Genomic DNA, 867 nt, shown 5'->3' on the forward strand with positions numbered 1-867 from the left:
TTGATTAAATTTACTCTTTTCGATGTTTCTGGCTCGCGAACAAAGCAGTTACCGCAAAGACACCAAAGTTACTGATGCACGATACTGTTCGTGGCGGCGCGGCTGCAGCGCTGCGAGCCCTCCATACAAGGCTGCTGAAGTCTTTCCAATTTGTCCTATGTAATTTAAATATGTTTAGCATTTTATTCCACAGGTTAGAGGTAAATTGTGCAAATATCCGAATCGTGACACCGCTCCCTGCTTAATTGTGTAGATCCAAAGAATAGGCGCATCCTTGATTATCTCTGATTGACATGAATTGTTTTATCCTAAATAAAACTAAACAATTTATTGTTTCTAATATACGGCGGAAGCCCGAAAGCTTGCCACCGGAACGGCAGCATCGCTCATCACTTGATGCAGCCATCGGCTCGATGCCAACCCTTGTCTACGATGTCTTTGCATTTCCTTAACATCATTTTTGCGAAGTAAAGCAATAATCTTTAATTGTTTATTTTAAAATTGCTTTTACGTCTCAAAGGACATTGAATGCAGTGGATGCAGGGCTGCCTGAATCTCCCTGCCATCTGGTGAAATCAAAAAGTAAATACTGAACGAACACTGAACCGACATGGAAATGAAATAATAGAGGCTCAATATTCAAAAAGTAAATCTAGCATTGCACTCATTTGGCTTGGTACGGGTTGATTGGCTGCAGCGACTACGGTTTAAGGTTTAGGGTTTAGTGTTTAGTGTTTAGCGGTTAGGATCCAGGGTCTACCTTTTAGTAGTTGGGGTGCAAGGCTACATGCGCCTGTTCAGCCTGCTGCAAGCCTATAATCCCTATGTCTAGCCAGTTTTCGACAGAATTCGTATCCCCCTAAACCG

At 42.4% G+C, this 867-nt stretch overlaps 1 protein-coding gene across 1 annotated transcript in view; it reads right to left on the reverse strand.

The window, feature by feature from the left end:
• The window catches only part of ENH_00084650 (hypothetical protein), a gene marked incomplete at both ends in the record, with an annotated part of 1,372 nt that extends 914 nt beyond the window's left edge, over positions 1-458 (reverse strand). The window contains one exon of the mRNA XM_013577934.1: positions 394-458. Coding sequence (XP_013433388.1) covers positions 394-458 — 65 coding nt within the window. The remainder of the gene's footprint in view (positions 1-393) is intronic.
• Positions 459-867: the final 409 nt, after the last annotated feature.

This window comes from Eimeria necatrix, genomic scaffold (assembly GCF_000499385.1).
Source record: "Eimeria necatrix Houghton genomic scaffold, Enh_scaff968, whole genome shotgun sequence".
NCBI lineage: Eukaryota > Apicomplexa > Conoidasida > Eucoccidiorida > Eimeriidae > Eimeria > Eimeria necatrix.